Here is a 17,438-nt window from a genome sequence, read left to right as displayed (position 1 = left end):
AACCTTGGCGACCACGTAATGCCAGCCGTCGTCTAGCGTGGTCGAGACGGCTTCGAGCTCTTTGCAACAACGTAGAAATTCGTCCCATTCCAGCATTTTTTTGTTGCTTCTCTTCTTCGGCACAGACGAACCGGACGTGACGTCACGGCCTCGTCCAATCTTCGATAACGGGAGGGGGAGGTTGCAGGCGGCAGTCGCTCCGGCTGCGCTGTTTATTTAGACGAAACTAGCGAACATTGTCACCTACACGGGGAACGGAAGAAAACAGAAACAAAAACGGAGTTAGCAGTTGGTTTCGATGACCGCAAAACGACTTCAGGTTGAAAAGATTTGCACAGGTGGGCAATGTGCCCTACAATGAAAAGTGGACATGCGAAGAGCAACACAATCGTTACGAACTCCCCGCAAGAAAGGCGTCGGGCCGCGGCTTCTAAAATTTGTTCGTATTGTAAGGACACATGGGTTACCTGGCGCTCGGCCCATGAAAAGAAAGAACTAGAAAAGCGACTCCCGTAGGGCCGCGAAACCAGCCTGGAATCGCCGAAACAGCGAGAGGAAGGCGCGCTCCACTGCTGCCGCAACTTTTCTCTCGCGGCTGTTCCGCCAAGCGGCCGCACTCCCCGTACACCAATAAAGTTCACGGCCGCGTTTTGTTTTCGTCGTAACCGTTACCTCGCTCACTCTCCACTACATTTTTAAACTTTATTGCATAGAAAATAAATTGCGCACAAAGCGGGAAAAATATGAAAATTTGCGTTTTTCTCCAGCTCCGAATACGTTTCTGCAACATGGCGGCCAGTAATGACGCCGCGCGGGCCAATGGGAGCGCGCGCGTGGGTGACGTCACGATCATGCCCAGGGGGAGCCCGTGCATGCTGGGGGGTGAGCCCAATCACAAGGCAGTCTTTGACAGATCAATTGATGTTTCTATGGTAACATGGTCGGTGTCGTCCTGAATGTCGTGACAGGTGTGTGACTGTTCAAATCCACAGTATGTACGCGAAAGGAAAAGGCTCAACAGTACCTTCGGATGCTCAAGCACGGGAAAAGTAAGTGAGACGCCTACCCTGGCAGCCGCCGCAACGGCGACCATGTTCCATTCCGTGCCCGTGCCGGCAAAACGCGGCGGCGCCGCTCGCGGCGCGACCCGGCGGCTGCACGCTCGCCGCGTCCTGCACATCGCCGCGCTGTTTTGTGGCTGGCCCGAGAAACGTGTGCGTTCCTCTCGGGCCGCGCGTTCGCCGAGCTCGTGTGTGCTTTGCAGGCCGCGCGATCGGCCCCGCTACGAGCGGCGACCAGTGTTTTGGACGCGGAGGGGGTTTCGGGGACGATAAAAAAAACACGCGCAAAAAGTGCGCCGCGTTTCGCGACGCGAGCTGATCGTAGGCCTCGGGCATATGGGCGGACCGACTCCATTCCGGCGGCCGGGGAGGGGAGAGGAGGGAGCTGCATGGCGGCGGACGCCGCGATGATCGGCCGCCTGGAATGCCGTCTGCTCGAGCCCGGGTTCTAACCGATGCCCCTGTCTCCTGTCTCGCAGGCTAGCGCTGTACGTCTACGAATACTTACTGCACGTCGGCGCCCAGAAAGCCGCACAGACGTTCCTATCAGAGGTGAGATGCGTACGCTTCCGTTTCTCCCTTTCTTTTCTCCTCTTCGCTTTTGTGGTTCGCTTTTTGTTTTCGGCGCGGCCCGCTTGGATCGCCGCTTCACGGGTGATCGCTTAGTTGCGCCTGGAGCGTGGCGCGAGCGGCTGGTTTTTCTGCGAGCGTCGCTCGCACGGGGAAACGGTCGGCTGCTTTTGCGATGCTAGCCGGCCGGGCTGCCGCGATCGGTGCTACTCGTGGCCGATGAGCTTCTCGCGTTGTGTTTGCGGCGAATTCGCAGCAGATACATCCACTTGTTTTAGGCCTGAAACCCCCGACGCCGTGTTTTGGGAAAGGCTAGCAGACGGTCGTCGCCGGCCGTGATCGAGGTGAACGCGAGGTTGCGCAAGGGTGGTGGTGAACAGAGGTGCGAGATCGGCGCACGGCGTGTGAGGGGCTGATGCTTTGCAACGCGTCGATAACGTAACCGGCGCTGCTGCATACTCCGCAACGGTGCAGCTGCGGATGACGGTGTGAACGAAAAATACAAAGCATCGCAGACGGCGGTCTTGTAACCAACCGCGGTCGCGTTTGGTAGGCGAGGATGGAGAAGCGAAGGAAACAAAAGAAGCGAAAATGAAAAAAAAGAAACCTTGGCTTCGAACAGCAGCTGTATGCATGCTGCGCGCGGGAAGGTCAGACGCTGCTGCTGCTTCTGCGGTTGGCGAAGCTTCGCTGCAAACTACGATTCAGATTTTTGCGACTTTTTTTTTTTTTCCTTCTCGCGTTCCGTTTTCGCAAAAAATAATAAAAAAAAAAGGCGCGCGCTTAAGGGTCGTGTCGCGACGTACGAAGTGGCGGTGGCTGCTAGACTCGAGAGCGACGGACCAAGTCGGGAACGGGGAAATGGAAGAAAAGGAAAAAAAAAGAAAAAAAATGTGGCCCCGCAAAATCGCCGACCCAACCGCGGATTGCGACGGTGTTTCGTTGTTTCCTGCCGTCGTCGTGGTTCGCGTAGCATGCGCGCGTCTGGAGTTGCGAACCCTTCCGGTTTATTAAAGGCGTGTGCAGTTCCACGTTGGGTGAAGAAAAGCGATCGAACAGCTTCTGCGCGCTTCGGACGTCTTTTGAAGCGGATAAACGCAGTTTAGAAGGTGGATTTTGCTACGCAGTTGCATTCCAATAAAGCGAGCGTGTGTCTTGTTGTTTCCGAAGTATTCGTGCCGCCAGAGGCCTCAGGGTAGTGTTTGTGTGCTTTACTTCCTGGTTGATAATGTTCGGAGTTGCCTCGCTTGGTGAAAACAGTGTTTTTTGCTCTGCCCTTCACTTGTTAGGCCAGGGATGGTGTGATGTATTGGAGCAATGTTTCTCTGATGTGCATTTTTGTCGTAATTGACCTGTATGCTGTGCGGCGCTTAATACTCCAAACTTTTTTGCACGCTTCCAACTGAAGTCAATGTTTGATCTGGCATGGATGCAAAAATTGCAAACTTTGCGAATTTGCTTCACAACACTAGGCAGATCTCTCGGACAATGCATGTGTTGTGGCATTGATAGCTTCTTTTATGCATTAACGTCGTTCTCGTTAGCGTCCTTCCATGGCATTTTGCCGGCATGAAATGTTCCGCAGTTGCTGTTTTGCTGTTAAATATTTCGTGTGCTGTTATTTCGATGGCAGAAGCAGTCAGAAATGCCTGCAAATCGGAAGTGCCATTGCATGCTGGACGCTGGCAGCTTGGATTGGCTTCGTTGCGATTGAAAGCTGTAGGTGGTCATGTCTCCGGTGTACTCTCGTTGATTCCGCCTTGAAATAAAATTCTGTCGCAGAATTCAATCAAATGCCCCCCTTTATGGTGTGCAGCTATGCATACGTTCAGTGAACTACCATTTGGGGTGACAAATTTCTGTCATGGTGCCGCCAGGGTCGAGTTAATGAGACTTGGCTTGACTTGTCTCTGAGAGGAGGGTCTAATCCAAAAGCTTGAGTAATAGGCACCTGCTTCAAATAGTTGTTGCGGATATTTATGCAGTGTGGTGTGTTGGCTTGGCAGCCCGTTTCGCCATGTTCACTGTGCCGACTTTGCATATAACTAGCAGCGTCCGATTTCAATGTCGGTTGGGTAACCTGTGTTTGTGCAAACATTTCATGCCCAGACTACGTAGTGCTTCATAATAGACGTGGATCGTAAGGTGGATTTCCAATTTTTGCGCCATTAGTCTTTCTTTTCTTTGAAATTACTTGTCTGTTATCCCCCAAAATGTTTGGTTTTAATTTAACGCCTGTTTGTCTGGTTATTCCTTTTGAACATACCTCCCATCTTTACTACGTGCCCCATTTCAAGGATAAGAAAGAGTGCAAAAATATCTTCGATGGTGGGAATTGCGAGCTTTATATAATATCGAGCTGCAGCCTAACTGGAATACATTTTTGATGCATCGTTGATTTTAGCATTGTACAGAGTTTCAAAAGCTGCTACTCGTGAGATTTGGAATGGGAACCTTGATGGCCTAGTGGGGCAGCAGCTTTCCTGCACGGATTCGGCCATTTGATGCTCGAGTTTTGCAAAAGCTATAGTGTACCATAGGCTTCTGTAGCCTGGAAATTGCGCTTGGTCTATCCGGCTACAGCAAAAGTTATCATCAATCTGGTGATGTAACATCTTTGGTAGCTTACATGCGAGGATGAACGAGCCTAGTAACTATATATCGTCATCATTTGATTTACTTTTTCTTGTGAAGCTGCAAAAAATGCCGGCACAACAAGCAAGAGAGTGAAACTGCGGTTGTGTTTTTTATTTAAATTTTTGCACTCGTAACGGTAATTTCATGCTCACGTCGATACAAGCCTGCTACGGAGCACACGTATCGCGCCTTCTTCTACAGTAGGCAGACGTCGGGTTTCATCAGCCAACTTCTTTGTTGGCCTCAAGAAGTCCTGTACTGTTTAAGAAAGGGACTACTCAAGTGCCTGAAAATGAAAGGGAGTCTATAACCCCAACTTTATAGTGTCGCCGTGGTTTTGCTGCCGTATGTGCCCGTGCTTTCGCAACGTGGGTGTGGGGGGTTATTTGGAAGCATTCTGTAAATAGTGAAAAAAAAATCAGCTTGGTCACACTGTGCTTTGTAACGGTCCCCCGAGAACTGAAACTAAAATGAAATGCCTTTTTGTTATTAAGGCACTCAATAACTCTCGTACAGAAAAGGAGCCGGATTCTCTGTTTCTGACTTTCTGAGGGGCGAGCGGTGCTCATTGGCTTGTTCGCTTGGAAGCTTGGTGTTTATAGAACCGGTGCAGTGCAGATTTGAAGCTTTGAGCAGTGCTTCCTTCTCATGTTTTCAGTGGGGAGAAATAATAGTAAAAGAACAGTGAAGTGCACTTAGGTGATGGTTACTAAAAAAAAAAGGAATCATGCAATTCTGTCTAATGACGGCGATGGTAGAACCCTGAGTTTTCCCGGAAGGGATTCCTTGATTGGCGTCGCGAGTTTGAACTTTGACATGCGCACAGTATTGACTTTTGGTCGCAGCAGCAGCTTTGACTTTGACGTTTTGCCATTTGATTTCGCATGAAGAAAGCTTCGCATCCAACCATGCATCCAAAAAAAAAAACCATGTTATACAGGGGGGGGAGGCATGATTTTTCTGTCTCATTTTGCACGTTCGATTCCAACACGTTCGATTCCAACCACGGGAAACGTTTTTTTCCTTTCACTTTACCCGCGATCGTCATCGTAGTCTTGAGAAAGTTGGCATTCCTGCACATAAGCTATCAGTGACACATGGAAAGCTTCGCTTAAAAAGCTTGGTATTGTGATAAAGCTGCTCTTCACCCTGTGGTGGCGCAAGCACCAAAATGTTGTAAACATCTCTCACTCTTGATGTGGCATGCATGCTGTTTTTAGGTGAATTTGTTTTGCAAAGGCGAAAACAAAAGTGACCGTCCAGTGACCATCGAGTGCACGGACCATGAATGCGGCCGTCAAGTGTCACCATAGCTGCGAGGTTTGTCAGGAGGAGTGTGTAGATTTTTATGTGGGGAAAATGCCTATCACTCGGGTCGATTTTTAAAGGCAGGAAGAACTGGTGCATTCGGAGCCTCCTTCCCCTATTTCAGCTGCGTGTGTTGGAGGCGAAAAGTGAAAATGCCCGTGGGTCAATATTTCGGCGCACGTTGAAGATCCGAAGTGGTGGAAATTAATCTGGAGCCCACTAACTACGGTGCGCCTCATATCCCAGGCATCACGTTAAACCCCATAATCAATCAACATACCTGCCAGGTTTCCCGAATTTTCCGGGAGACTCCCGAATTTTCATGGTTTTGTACGATTGTCCGCCTGAAACAAAAAACTCCCGAAAACGCACCCGTCTTCGGCTTAATCCTTTTCCCAGTATATCCTCAATGCGCCGGAGGTATACCTGACAATCCAACCCGACACCAGTTGGCATCGTTATCAGTGTAGTGCTTAAAATGCATAGCCAGCCATGTGCAGACGGTGAACCTGTTCGTCCCATTGTTAGTTTACTGTTTATAGAAATGCAGCGCTGCCGCCGCTTTCATTTACGCACAAGCACGGCCTTACTGAAGATTTAGCAAGTCTCCAGTGGTGTAGCTTGTTAGTTTAGACGAAACAACAAAACAGTTGAATTCCTGCTGTTTTGTATTGCGCTTGCAGTACTATTTCCAGGACTTTTTGAAACGGGCGGCGTTAGCAACGTTGAACATCTAAGTGGTGTAGCTTGTTGGTAGTTTGGACGAAGAAACGGTTCATTTCCTGGTATCTTGTAAGTAAAAAAAAATTACCCATTTTGTTACCCAAAAAAGTTACCCATTCTGTTGTTGCTACTACCCCCCTCCCCGCCTCCGCCTTCGCCCGCCCCTAGTAAGATCTCCCTGATGCCATCCGGGCAAACCTGGCAGGTATGAATCAATCAATCAATCAATCATATTTAGTTGCCACAGCAGGATTGTTGTGTCTGCTATATACATAGGTCTTGGGTTTCTGTCGTTACGGCCACAGCAGGATTGTTGTGTCTGCTATATACATAGGAGGTCTTGGGTTTCTGTCGTTACGGAACTTGTATTTCTCAAAAAGGCCAAACAATGTGGAAACAGCTGCATGCTTGCGATTTCAACACCCGTAAACCCGTACCGACGTCTGTTGCTAGCCCACAAATAGCCCGCAATCAATAGATTCGAAGGATCGTTTCAAAGCTTTCTTGCATGCCTCACCATCTGTTGTGTAGTTTGAAGAACACGTTTTCAGGTTCAGCGTGGCATTTGGATGTCACAAGGGTCTGCAGATGTCGAGCCAGATGCAGAAACAAAGGGACATTGGGGCCAAAGATGGCTGGCTATGCAGTTGCTGCACGCGTCCACAGATTTGTTTCGGTTCGCAATTGATATCTTTGACGATCCCAGCAGCAGTGGGCTTTAATGATGATGATGACGACGCCCAGCGGTTATGTTGGATTTGAAATGAGCCGCCAACGTTGGCAGCAGCTCGTCAGCTAGTGTTACTTTCAACAGTGGGTTCAGACTTTAATTTAAAACGAAGCTTTCAGCCTGCCACTGATGTCGTCTGTAGTCCACCCAAAGTGCACTGCAGAAAAGCCAACTTTCTTTGACGATGGTGACGATCGTGAGTGAAACGAAGAAAAATTAAGCACTTCCCGTGGTCGAAATCGAGCTCGGGCTCCTCGCGTTATGAAGCAGACGCCTATCCGATTACGCCGTTGTGACCCGGTCGAAGCATTTTAGATTTGGAGAGGGATGCGTGGATGTGAAAAGTTTGACAGAAAATGCACTCCTCTGCCTAACGGTGGCGATGGTTAGAACGCTAGGGAAAGCAATGAAATGCGTGTTTCAGTGGAGCACTAGAGAGCACAATTGCAGTGCGGTAAGTCGTGACAATAAACAGAAGTTTGCATGAAGAACGCACAGTCTTGCATCATACCAGAGTCCTTCAATGCCTTTCTGGTTATGAAATTTCGCCGTCACGCTATGGGAGAGCTTCGTGCGCTGCCGCGCCACGCCGCTGGTGTTGATCGGAGGGCAGCCGGGGGTGTGGTCAGAGCGCATTTGGCAGGGAACGGACCACGCAGTAAGATAAAACAGACGACCGCCGCCTTATCAGCAGTGCGCTTTTGCTTTACGTGTCGTGGGCCGCTCAAATGGACTCGTCATTTCGTGAGTGGCAAAAAAAATGTGGTGCGAACGGTCATGCAGCTACTGCGTTCCTGCCTGCCAGTCTAGCTACAGAGCAGCGGCGGCCGCCCGATGCCCTCCGATCTGCGATGGCGCCACTTGCGATAGCTTTTGTCCCCGTACGGAACTTGGCTGGGAGTTTCATGACCAGAGAAGCATTGAAGGACTCTGATCATACTCTCGACCAGTAGGAGGGTCCGCTTGCTTCTGGGTTCCCTCGTTTGGTGTTGGACATGCTTTTGGAAGGCTTCGCGTTCCACCATAGTCGGCATTTCGGCAACGGGGTATTGTATTTTTGTATTCCTTTTGTTGATGTTGCGAGTCTCGTTGACGTGTTCGCATCATGTGGGCATTTTCGGTCCGTGCAACAACAGGTGCCTTCTGCTCACATAAGGCGACCTCTCATTGAATAAGCGCTCTGCATCAAGCTTTTGCAGCTTGAAACAGTTTAGAATTTCATACTCATTTTTTGCAGACTTGTTTGCGGTCTCTTGGTTGGCAGGTTTCCAATCTTTTCTTGCTGCAATGTAGCCACTCTTTGGTAACTACCTGAAATTGTTCGAGAATTCCGTACTTGCGGAATGAAAAATTTCGTTATTGTGTTGCTCTCATAGTTGCATTGCATAAGAATTTAGCTTTTAAAATAGGACAGTCTAGAACTAGCACATGTTATCTCCGATGGGGAGAGTTAGGGGCTTTAAACAAGCTTGACCTGTTATTTTGACCCTGTTAAGTATTGTTGTGGATGAGCTGAGGTTTTCTGCTGCGAGCTTTTTGTCTAAATGTGGTTTGGATGATTTTCAATTTAGTTTTTTTTCCCTGCATGACGTAGATGGCAGCACACTGTTGGCATTTGAAGGTGGCGTTTGTGTAGTGAGTGGGTTCTGGGAACTTAGACGACGGGGAATGGGGGTGGGGGTCGGGATGTTGGCATCATGCATGTAGCGTGGGCAAAAAGGCTATCGAATTCGTAAAAGCGATGGTGTTAATGTGAAGGGCAGTGTTACTTTATAATTCGTACATTTGCTGCCGCGGTAGAAGTGTGTGTGTTTTTTTTTTTAATTCCGAATATAACTTTTTTTTCTTTTTGTAAAAATGTTGATTCAGTGTATAACGCAGTGTGCTGAAATGTAGATAATCGAATGCTTTTTTTATTTCGATGATTTCAGTCTCGAAAATGTCTGCTTGGACAAAAAAATTGGCAAAATTAAAAATATTTTGTCCACCCTGAAAAAAGTAATAAGGAAGTAGTTCCATATCAAATCCGTTTATGGCAAAATAAATTTGGAATATACGTAGTCTACAAAGCTTATTAAGTACGAAAAAAAAAATGAGGAGTTCCTCGATTTCAAGCATTTATTTGGGGGGGTCCCCTTGCAAGAAATCTGGAGGATTTTCATTAAAACAAAACTTCTCAGTGACACCACAAAATTTTGCGGCCAGCACAAAATTTCCAGACAAGAAATTTGGTTGGAGTTAAGAAGGAAGTTTCGTGGTGTGCATCTGCTGGTGTTCATTTGAAGTTCATTAAATTTCGTGGTGTGCATCTGCTGGTGTTCATTTGAAGTTCATTATGCTGAACTGTCAGACCTTACACTGATGTTCACTGCCACTTTGTGACGCACAATTAGTTGCAGAAATGGGCTGCGTCTTGCTTCAATTGAGGCCCGTACGTTTTCACTGAGGAGCTGTCGCGCAATGGAAGTGGTTCACCCGCCGCAGTGGCTCAGTGGCTAAGGCGTTGCGCTGCTGAGCACGAGGTCGTGGGTTGGATTCCCGGCAGCGGTGGCCGCTTCTCTGATGGAGGCGAAAAGCAAAACCGCCAGAGTGTACGAGATTTCGGCGCACGTTAAAGATCCCCAGGTGGTCAAAATTAATCCGGAGCCCTCCACTACGGCGCCCCTCATCGCCTGCGTTGCGTCGGCGCATTAAACCCTACAATCAATCAATCAAATCAATCAATGGAAATGCTCCAGTAACAGTAGTCCTCTTCATTGCAGCGCTGCGTAAATTTTCCAAAAATAAATCGTTCTGACTTTGCAAGAATAGACAGTTTTTCTTCAAACTACCACTATACCCCTAAAAATACCTGTGAATTTCGGCAAGGGCCATTCCTGGCTGATTTGCCCTTGTCCGAACTGATATCCGTTGACTGAGTGTCATCTTTCGACTTGCAGCTGGAGCTCTTTATCACAGCAATGAGGTGGGGATAAAATCCTGAGTGGAGAAGCCTGTATTCAGTAGCGAGGCACGCGTGCAGGCAACCATGTGAGTGTGTCGTCACTGGTTACGTCGGGCTCCGCGGGATGGCGGCACTTGTCCGTGCTAAGCGCATGACATGGGTTGGACATTCCAAGCTCTAGCGCGCCGAATGCAGAGTAATGCCTCGACTGCAATGTGAGTGCGATTAATAACAACTCTGTTGACACCACCGTTGAGAATCGGGTTGAAACGGAGCAGACGACGCACGCCGGTGTTATTTTTTCCTTCGGCGTGTGGCCGCACTGGCACTAGCCGCGCCATGTTCGTGGCCATTTCAATGTTGCCAAACAAAGAAATTGACAGCTAAACTTTTCAATGAATACTGGCTATACGTTTTCTTCCCCCCCCCCCCCCCCCCCTTTTTTTTTCGAAATACAGTAGCTTTGCAAAATGGTGCCGCGTTGAATTGGCTCACATTTGGGTAACCACGTAGTTTCCGCAAATTTGAAATTTTGTGATGAGGAAACAAAACTTAAATTGTTGCGAACTATGCGCGAGGTGTCCGGACGACATTTTTTTGATAATAGGACCTTCAACAATGCAGCTAATCGCAGTCAAACTCGCTGTCAATGGAGCTAAACGCAGTCAAGAGCATACATTACTTACGTTCTCCTGTCAACATTTTCAGCTGGTTCGACTAACTAAACCATCAGAGTGCAAATTCGATGATTCAAAATCGCATTCACATTCATTATTAGTTCTCTGACAAGAACCAAATGCTGGTGCAACGTAATTACGAGGAGCACTTTTTTTTTTTTTCCCAGAAGCGGTGGCGCGCAGCGGCCACGCCTAATTTTCGCTCTGGTGCAATGCAAATTTGCTCCAGAAAATACTTTTTTGTTCGGTAAATAAAAATTTACTGATTCTGAAAAGGCATCTCTTAAAATGATAGCCAAATTGCTTTACTCGTGTTAGGGAATACCTCGAATGCGGTGAAGCTGGATATCGAAGTGGTCGATCAGCACGGTCGATTGTGAATAGGCCCGACAGCAGAGAAGTTTTGGGGAAAAGGCAAAGGAAAGTGTCGCCCTCGACTCAAGCTTCATCTGCGGGCGATTCTGGAGGTAGTGATGTAGCGATTGAATGCTTAGAAAACACGGAGGCTTGCATTCGGTGTGTAAAACAAAATGCTAAAGTTAACTTACTCATTTCTGACTCGACTCTGAGCAAGTACTTTTTTTTATAGGCGTGATAGAAAAGCAATGGGTGTTGGCCAATACATTTCAGCAGTTACACGAAAATGGCCGACTACTCATCCAAACTTGAAGCGGCATGCTGTTGGCGCCGTGGAGGCTTCTTTAAAGGAGTACTGACATGAAATTTCAAAGCTCGGATAACTATGTAAAAAGCTTCCCATGTATATGCAGATACCCCTTCAGAACTTTATACCGTAACTGTTCAGTGAAACATATTTTAAATCAATGTTAATCCTTGCGCGCACGAGAAAGACCTTCCGTGCCGTCGAGCAAGCTCATGATGTCACCTGCACTTCGACCCTAACGGCCGACGTCAGGGCTCCCGTGACAGATTGAGGCAGCTGTGCTGCTGTTGGTGTGCGCTTTTCCGCCTTGTGCATCGCGTCACAGTTTCTGGGACTGACGTCACGTGTGATTACGACCAGTCAGGCCGGTCGGGCGCATGTGCGTGCCAGGCCGGCATCAGCTGGGGTGCGACGAGAACAGTGACGTCAAATACGCCTTCCTGTCGTGGCGGCTGCCTCTATGTTCACTTCACCGAAACCGAAACTGACGCGAATAAATGGAGCTGTTAGTAATTATTTACGCTCTGTTCGACAGTCTAGTGTGCCGTTCTACGATTAGTGGGTGCGGGGAAAAAAACGTCGCACAAAAATGGAGTGCCAGTACTCCTTTAACGAGAGTACCGTAGCCACGGCTATCCACAGCCCCAGCCAACCAAAGCGTAAATGAAAGGTTCTTATTTGTGGCCAAGCATGTTCGGTATCAGCTGGGCAGCACAAGTTCACCTGCTAGGTGCAATTGCATTGGTAGCAGGGCCATTAGAGTGCCACCCTTTTAAAAGGGAACTTGTCGAGCCTCCGGGCAGGGTGGTGACCCAGCATTGATAAAAGAACCCTCTCTGTTGGAAGAGGTCTCCAGGCATGCCAGGCATGACATCCCAGAAAGCTTGGCCACAGACTCATTCAAGCAAGTTCACGTTCACTCGAGAAGCAGTTCCTGAAAAGTCCGAATGCGAAAGCTTTAAAGGGACCCTGCAACACTCTTTGAGCAGTGCAAGTAAACCTGCGCGACGTTTAGATTACACTGCCAGGAATACCTGAGCCAAATATTACACGTGCACGTGAAGCGGTGAGCGCGCAAATCGATCTGAAAGACGCGGAAAAACAAACCGCTCTCTCTTCAGTTGTCCTCATTATGCATGGCCTAAGGGACGTCACATAGGCCATGGCTGCCCGATCGGCTGTCACTGGTCAACTTCGCGGCTAGATTCTCCCATTTCCGTCGTCGTCATCGCTGTGTACGAACCTCTTCTATGCCTGAACCTGTAGGCACAGTTTTGCCGTTTATTTTGTGTTTTGAGTGCGCGCGGAGTTTGAGTGATGAGCTCAATACTTCCCTTTCAACGGGACCACTCGACTACAAACGTTTATTGCTTCAAAAACGCCCTACCAGCCCGAGCGCGCACTTGCGAGCAGGCACCCATGCCTGCTTTTTTGTGGCACCAGACCGGAAATAGGCCCCTCCGCGTTGCGGAGAAAAGGAGAAAACTACCCGGCATGTGATATATCGAAGGCCGCCGAAGAGAACGCCGCGAGCCGCCCCCATCTCCGGGAGAGAGCGCGCAGCTTTCGTCGCCTTGTCCGCGTTCGAGTTGAGAGGGAACGATTATGCGCGATTTCTCATCGCGCGTAGTTTCGTTAATTGTGAGCGGATTTTCATAATTCTTGCGGGAGGAGATTTCTGGGACAATAGACTTTATCCCAAAATACAGTACTAGTAGTTGATGGCTAGTGTTGCAGGATCCCTTTAATGTTCAATTGAACGCTGGAGACTCTGCGCGTCCGGATTGCGTCGTTGGAGGGCTTTGTCTTGTTGCTTTGGCGAGTTCTGCGTCAGCCTCTTTGCTCAAGGAGTAAAAGTTTCTGCTCACCTCCTCTCATCGCCGTCCGTTTCACGCTTTCGAATGGCTTTAGTCTGTCTCGAACGCATTGTGCCACAGTGAATTTCGCTGCTCGTACTCTTGGCTGCGTTCTATTGGTTCCTTATTTCATCAGCAGTGTGTTATCGCATGTGGCCACCAGTTGCAAACTGCCTCTATGGAATGCCTCTTGCTGTGGAACGCTTCAAAAATATGTGATTGAGGAGCCATTTTGCTGTGGCAGATGCCAATGCGAGATGCCTTCTTGTTCACTCAATGGGCATTTTAGTAGTGCTTTCATATTAAGAGCACAGCATTTGCAGATGCACTTGGCGGTACTGAAGATTTGTTCACTCTATGAGGGTGATGTCTGCAAGGACAGTAACAACGAAGCCAGTGAGAATGACAGCATTGAGTGAACTGAGCAGGTCTGCTGCTTTTCGACTGGCTTGCGTTTGAGGAAATTCGCTTTTACTTTCGTGAATTTCAGAGGTTCGGTCAAAATCGGGGTCTGCCCCGATTGGAGTAAATACGATGTGGGGCCACAGGGGGGGGACATCGCAAAAGGCATGCTCATCTACAAAAATAAATGACGATAATAAATTCGAAATATACATACCATCTTATAATTTCCGAGAATATTCTTCTGGAAAAAAATAGTTGCGCAGAAATGTAAATTCCCCCAACGTTCATGCAGGCTTGACTGTTCTGAACAAAAAGAGAAGGTTCTTCAAATTAAAAAAAAAAAAAAAAAAGCGTTCTTGGTGCTCAGGCAAAGCCGTACCGTAGCCCATGACATATTTTGGGTGGCCTTCTGGGGGCAAAGTGGAGTCTTCTGTCATCATTTCATTCTCCCCTCTGTCAAGTTTCGTCTTCTCGTGTTGCCAAAGCAAACACAAGAGCCCTGTTAACCTGGTTCTGTGTTCTTGGCCCACACGAGATTGCTCGACATGCATTTAAGGCCACCAGAGCTGTGGGGAGTTGAGGCCACAGACGAGTGGTGAGTGCCTGTTGCCGTTTCAGTTTATGCTGTCATATCGTATATTGTATGATATCGTACGGTACTGGCTTAAGACCAAGGTTCTTTGCAGTGAGGCCTTCAATGCTCGTCCCGACAGCTGCAAAGACTGCCAAACCGTGCCCCGTGACGTCAAATCAACAAGTTCCCAAACAACCACCTCGCCGTCTGCGCATCCAGTGCTGGCAGATGCAGCCTGTCGAATGGCATGGATGCCAGAATCATCTTCAAGCCTGACTGATTCCGTCATGTCCGAGTACCTTCACCGTCAGACCAAATCTACGTCCTCCGACCAAACAAACTGCTTTTGGTTATTGTAGCACTGTTACAGTCATCGGTGTGCAGATCCAAAGATGAGTAGCCTGGAAAGATCGGGCAGGCGGTCTAGAAGTAATCCCAAGAGTAGTGCTTTGGCAAGATGCGGCGGGCAACCAACCGATGAAACGTAGTATGAAAAGTTACAACCCGGTTAGCTATATGGAGGTTCCACTCGCTGAAGGCCAGAATTACATTTCTGCTTTCCACAGCGCAAACAAAAATGTGACAAAATAAGCTGAACAAGATGCGGCACAGCTGAGGAAGGAACAGTTTGTATGCTTCCAAGTGAAGGACTCGTACAAAGCAAGGAAGAATGGCTGGAGATGGACACAGTAAAGAAGGCTCCAAGGGTGGGCATCCCCGTCCATGCGACCAAGGGAAAGGAGGGTGGTGAGCGTTGGAGTGGACATCTCCCCAGACACATCAGCATGGGGTAGTGCTATCCGAAGAGATAACAAATAAACAAAGAAGACCCTTGAAGCAGTCGTTCAAGACACCAAAAGCAAGAAAGAGCTTGAGTGCACAAGTTAGTGTGCTCCTTTCGGGGAAATCGGCTCGAGAATTTTCCAAAAAATGCAAAGGCAGGGTGCACTCCTGGCGGCCAATGATTGGTTAGCCGTGACCGCTCACAGCCGGCACTTTTTTTTTTTTTTTTTGTGGTTTTTTTTTAAAGGAAGAACTGCCACCTTTGATGGCTGTGCATTCAAGCTCTCCAAGACGTCGAAAGTGCTGTGCATACTAGACGGGCCCCCCACACAGACGGCAATAAGTGCGAACAATTTATTTGTCAATTTTAAGACTCCCGTGCGAAGCAACGACATATTGCCGCAAAACTTTCGCCAGAGCGGTGGGCCCTGTTGCCAGTTTTGTGACGGGAAGTGGCCTTTGGGAAGTAACGGTAGGGAGAGTGAATCAGCACGAGAGAGGAGGGGGGGGGGGGGGGGGGGCTGTGTTGTGCGTCTTCACCTCTACTGTACAACATGTGCCCATTTCGTGTGGTCGTGTAGATCGTCAAGAGCCGGATGTCCCCCTAATAGTTGGTGGCAGTGGCTTCCTGCTGGGGGGTTGCCTCGAGGGACACTTGGTCAGCAGGGGTGGCATTGTCACTTTCGTTAGGTATCTGTTCCAGAGTGCCCACTTTGAGCGAGCCTTGATTGATTGGCTGCAAGCAAGGAACCGGATGGGGTGCAAGACAAGCAAGGCATTGTTTCAGCCAGGGTTATGCAGAATTTCGATTTTGGGGGGTGTCGGTGGGATGTTTGGGGGGGGTGTTGTATAAGTCCGTAGGCAGGGTGCTTGTGGTTGTGGATTCTTTTTGGGGGGGGTGTCAAAGTCCTTCTGGGGGGGGTGTTAGGGGGGTGTGTATAAATCCCTGGTTTCGGCGCATGCCATTTTGTCAGAGGCCCCGCAAATGCAGCCATGTCACGACCGAAATCAATAGATAATAAATTACATGTTATTAAACCTAAAATAGAAAAGCCTCCTGCTGAGAAACACACCAAATTCGTGGAGGCGGCCCTATGCAGGCTTAGAATTGGCCACACACACACACACATCACGCATTCGTACTTGTTAACTGACACAAACAAGCCACAGTGCCATCGACGTGTGGGGGTCAGCTTTCTGTCCTTCATATGCTTATTGAGTGTGATATGTGCAACACTGAAAGGAAACGCCATTTTAATGAAGCTTACATGTATGACATTCCCTTGTACCCTTCATTATTTTTATCAGACCATCCCATGTTCTCTTTTAAAAAAGTTTTTAGTTAACTAGCAGATGTAGACTTTTTAAAATACATGTCATAGAGCCCATAACCTCACCTGTGTTCAGTATGTGTTTTAAAACAGTGGCAGTACCTGAGGCTTTACACCTAGGTGCTTGCACTCGCTGTTTTGATACGACCCTGTACACCATTTCTCTTGTATACTCAACATGTTTTAATCATGGCCCTATACACCAACCCTCTTGGTAAAGTTTTTTCAACCAGTGCCTTTATTACAAATCCTTCTCATCTCGTACACCATTGTCATGCTGCTCTTCGCCTTTGTGGGCCTTGCGCCATTCAACCCGAAATCATCATCATTAACGCAAAATGGACATTTTTGGCAAAGACACAGCTCCAAATTCCACCCCAGGTCGCTGCCTCGTCTGGTCAAACAAGGGCTGCCACTGTGCTCCACCCGCGTCTTTGCCAATTCATGGAGTTGCTGTGAAGGGGTTGTATCTCCACTTGAGAAACTCGGCATTGCACCACGTCTTCCTTCGCCTCGGGGCTTTTAAAGGGGCACTAAAGTGCATTTGTAGTGAGGGAGCTTCTTCTGTTTTCCTTTTCAGGGGCGAATTTTGCAATATTGTCCCGATTTTTTTTTTTTTTTAGGGCTTCGTTTACTCTGCTTTGTAGTGTAACTACACGGACGACCTTCTCTTTTCACGCCTTGTGTTGACCTGTGAAGACTAATTTGCAGTGTGTCTCTCAAACTGTATTGTTATGTAAATTTATTTTGAGGGGCACTGAAATGTGGGTACAAGTTGGGAACTATGAGTAGATTACAGTGCCATTAATGCAAATATACCACTTGCAGCGGCAGTAGTTGCTTACTAACACGGAAAGCGCGAAATGCGTGCAAAGTGGTACGGCCAGCCATATGCTTTCCGGCACTGTCTGTTATGCTTTAAATCGCAAATGCCTAGTGAAGTGTAGTTGGCACAGCTTGTCGAAGTATAGCCTCCTGAAACAAGCGTAAAAGGAGGAGGTACGTGTAAATGCAGAATGCGGGAAACTGGCTCAGCACATGCTTTAAAAAAAGGTGCAAAATTTACATCTTGGACATAAGACAGCTTAAACTTGCTACAACTGCTGGTCAGATTTCGGTCAGTTTCGTTTTCCGTCTGAAGTTTACCGTAGTCTCGCAAGTATTGTCAGAAGGCT

At 48.2% G+C, this 17,438-nt stretch overlaps 2 protein-coding genes across 13 annotated transcripts in view; one reads left to right on the top strand and one right to left on the bottom strand.

Moving 5' to 3' along the window:
- The window catches only part of Atg10 (Autophagy-related 10), a 66,153-nt gene extending 65,534 nt beyond the window's left edge, over positions 1-619 (bottom strand). Inside the window, exons 1-2 of the mRNA XM_077692732.1 lie at positions 468-619; positions 4-243 (exon numbers count right to left, since the gene is read on the bottom strand). Of these exons, the coding sequence (XP_077548858.1) occupies positions 4-96 (93 nt within the window). The 5' untranslated portion in view covers positions 97-243; positions 468-619. The remainder of the gene's footprint in view (positions 1-3; positions 244-467) is intronic.
- A 229-nt stretch (positions 620-848) lies between these two features.
- The window catches only part of Ssdp (Sequence-specific single-stranded DNA-binding protein), a 96,376-nt gene continuing 79,786 nt past the window's right edge, over positions 849-17,438 (top strand). For 8 of the 12 annotated variants that reach the window (XM_077692719.1, XM_077692720.1, XM_077692718.1 and 5 more), the window contains exons 1-2: positions 849-1,049; positions 1,541-1,613. In XM_077692719.1, coding sequence (XP_077548845.1) covers positions 994-1,049; positions 1,541-1,613 — 129 coding nt within the window. In that variant the 5' untranslated portion in view covers positions 849-993. The remainder of the gene's footprint in view (positions 1,050-1,540; positions 1,614-17,438) is intronic. The other 4 variants (XM_077692729.1, XM_077692727.1, XM_077692723.1 and 1 more) reach the window with 1 other exon arrangement.

This window comes from Haemaphysalis longicornis, unplaced genomic scaffold, assembly GCF_048455015.1.
Source record: "Haemaphysalis longicornis isolate Haplotype H1 unplaced genomic scaffold, Haemaphysalis longicornis Haplotype H1 scaffold_12, whole genome shotgun sequence".
NCBI lineage: Eukaryota > Metazoa > Arthropoda > Arachnida > Ixodida > Ixodidae > Haemaphysalis > Haemaphysalis longicornis.
The sequence above is the reverse complement of the archived record's forward strand: the minus strand, read 5'-3'. Positions and strand labels throughout refer to the sequence as shown.